The following is a 2,693-nucleotide window of genomic DNA, read 5'->3' on the forward strand; positions in this document are numbered from 1 at the left end:
GCGGGTGGGGGACGGGCCGCGGGCTGCGCGCAAGGGGGGGCGCCCCCGGGCGGGGGCTGCGGGCACGCGGGGGGGGAGGGGCGTCCCGGGCGGGACGGGCTGCGTGCCCCGGGGAGCGCGGCGGGCGAGGGCGGGCGGGGAGGTCTCCCCCAGCGGACGCGAGCACCGGGGGGGGGGGTTGGGGGCCGCCCCAGGTGGCCGCCCAGCCGGTCCGGGGCTGCCCGGAGCCGGGGAGCGGCGCGGTGCCCGGGGCGGCGGCGGCGGCGGCGCGCCCCGCCCTGCGCTATTGTCCGCGGCGGGGGCCGGGCGGGCCGGGCCGCCTTTGTTCTGCCGCTCCCCATCTCCGGGAACCTGGGCTGACCGCGGGGCGGGGGGCGGTCTCGCAGGCAAAATGTGCGACAAGCCAGACCTCTCGGAGGTGGAGAAATTCGACAAGAAGAAGCTGAAGAAAACCAACACGGAGGAGAAGAACACGCTGCCCTCCAAGGAGAGTGAGTGAGGCGGGGGGGGGGGTCCTGGGACCAGGGTGGAGCCCCAGCGTTGGGCTGCGCGGGAGGCACGCGTTGGCCACGGCCGGTGGAGTGGGTGCCCTCGGGTGCTAGTCTCACCACCGAGGTGTCCGGTGGAGAGAGGCTTTGGGGCAGTTAGGCTCTGACCCAGAGAAGACCACCGAGTGCGAGGTGAGGGGTCAGGGTATGGCCCTCTGGGGCAACGGGCATGATCTTGTGCAGAGGGCTGTTGCTCCAAGGTTGCCTCGGGGCATGACTTCCCTGAGGAGAGCTGAAGGCAGGTGCCCAACTTGCTGTCACCCCTGTGTGTGTCTCATCACCCTCTGACTTGAAGTGCTCGCCTACCTCGCTTGGGGTCAGACCATAAAACTGGGTGCCAGGGCCCAAGTGATTGCTCTGCAACCTTCTCCAGTGGGTGTTTCCACAAAAAAGCGCTGGAGACTAATGGACCTCTCTTCTCTTGCAGCTATTGAGCAGGAGAAGGAATGCGTGAAGTCCTCCTAGAGTGAGATGGCCTGCAGGAAGAGCGACCACTTGATTTTTTTTGCTTTGAATTAAATCATGTGTTTTTTTTAAATTTACATCATGTACATGTATAGAAAACAGCTGCATCACCTAACCCACTGTCCCACCTTGCTGGCAGCTTTGGCGGGTGGGGGGAAAAAAGTGTGGCCCTCTCAGTCCATCAATAGCCTGACCCAGCCCCATCTCTGCTGCTCAGCCAACTCCTGTTGACAGCTCTGATGTTGCTCTAATGCAGTGGGGAGGTGAGCAAGGGCTATGGAGGCTCCTGGGGACAGACCCCTTCTGCCTGGGGGAGTGGGGATCCTTTCTGGCCTGGCCTGTGGCCTGGGTCTGTCTCGCATACTCTTCACTGACAGTGTTCTGTAGCCTCACTCACAGTTTTTTGTCTTCCTTGGGGGAAAAATGAGAAGTTTATTATAAAATAAAAAATGTAATGACCTACCTATGGCTTGTGGCTTCTTCTCTGGCAAAGGTTCAGGCTGCAGCCTGGCTTGCCCGGGGGTGGGAAGGTGCAGCAGCGCTGGTGGTTTGGTGTTGCTTGGAGGGCTATATGGGCTGGTTCCCTGCAGGGCAAGTCCAGCTTGGTGTTTGTGTAGGGCTCAGTTCCTGGTGGCCTGTGGGAGACCAGAGCTGGGAGCATTGCTGCTGTGGTGCTGGGGGCTCAGCTGGCTGAGGCCACTGTGTTCTGCCAGCAGTCCCACCACCATAGCAGTTTCTTGGTGCATCTTCAAGTAGAGGCTAGCCTGAGCCTTCCTGCCCACCTGAAGGCTGAGCCTCCTGCTTCAAAGAGGTTAGTGTCCCCTGCTTAAAACATCACTTGTGGAGCTGGGCTGGCTCTTCACCTGCATGGCTGGAGGTGCCTGTGGTGGTAATATGGATGCTGGCCTGGGTCCTGCTGGTGCTGTGGCCAGGCTGGCTCTGTCCACCCAGTTCTCAAGAGCAGAGCTCTCCCCTTGCCTGGCGCAGCCCTTCTCTTCACCTTGAGCCAACCTCCACCCCTGCCCTTGGTTGAAGGAGGTTTTTGCAGCTTTGTAAGGATGAATTAATGCAGTAGACCCCTTGGGTACCCTCTAGGCTGGTCTCAGCCCTGCTTTGCAGGAGTGGAGATCTGTGTGTCTTGCCGTCAGCCTCCAGCACAGTGTGGGCGAGAGGGAGCTGGGGTCTGATAGTGCTTCCAGGTCTATGCTGAGGCTTCCTGGATGTTGCTAGGATTTCCTCACCTCCACCTGGCCTGCAGGGTCACTGAATGGGCTGCTTATGGAGGAGGTGGAGGTTTTGGCCAGTGTCCCTAGTGAGCCTGGTCAGCTGGAGACAAACATGGGGCTGTTGTGCCTGTCTGGACATGGTGCCTATCTGCCTAGTACCTCCACCCACACTGCAAGTAACACTGCTTGTGTGGCTGCAACTGCCTTTGCCCCTTAAAAAGCAGAATCGAAAGAGCTGAAGGTAAGAGGTTGGTGTTTGTGTGCTGTCAGAGCAGCGTGTGGGGTTTTCCGTGGGATGAGGGTGGTGGGGAGAAATGCTGAGGCCCAGCTAGGGCTGCTGCTTGCACCAAGCTGAGCACTGGGAAGCTCAGCACATGCCAGCATGGCTGTGGCCCCTCAGCACCCTGATGTCCCCAGGACAGCACCGTATCCTGAACATGGGAATCCTTTTCCC

The 2,693-nt window shown here is 60.5% G+C and overlaps 1 protein-coding gene across 1 annotated transcript; it reads left to right on the top strand.

Moving 5' to 3' along the window:
* The first annotated feature begins 324 nt into the window (after positions 1–324).
* Positions 325–1,475, top strand: LOC138690723 (thymosin beta-15A homolog). The gene is made up of 2 exons (XM_069811194.1): positions 325–491; positions 976–1,475. Exons 1-2 carry the CDS (start codon positions 392–394, stop codon positions 1,011–1,013), a joined length of 138 nt encoding a protein of 45 aa, XP_069667295.1. The 5' UTR covers positions 325–391; the 3' UTR covers positions 1,014–1,475.
* Positions 1,476–2,693: the final 1,218 nt, after the last annotated feature.

Source organism: Haliaeetus albicilla, chromosome 23, assembly GCF_947461875.1.
Source record: "Haliaeetus albicilla chromosome 23, bHalAlb1.1, whole genome shotgun sequence".
Classification (NCBI taxonomy): domain Eukaryota; kingdom Metazoa; phylum Chordata; class Aves; order Accipitriformes; family Accipitridae; genus Haliaeetus; species Haliaeetus albicilla.

Excerpts from the sequence above, each read along its gene's own strand:
- LOC138690723 (XM_069811194.1), top strand. The coding sequence starts at position 392 with ATGTGCGACAAGCCAGACCTCTCGGAGGTGGAGAAATTCGACAAGAAG. Across the intron at positions 492-975 it reads CACGCTGCCCTCCAAGGAGA|CTATTGAGCAGGAGAAGGAA; the intron begins GTGAGTGAGGCG and ends CTTCTCTTGCAG.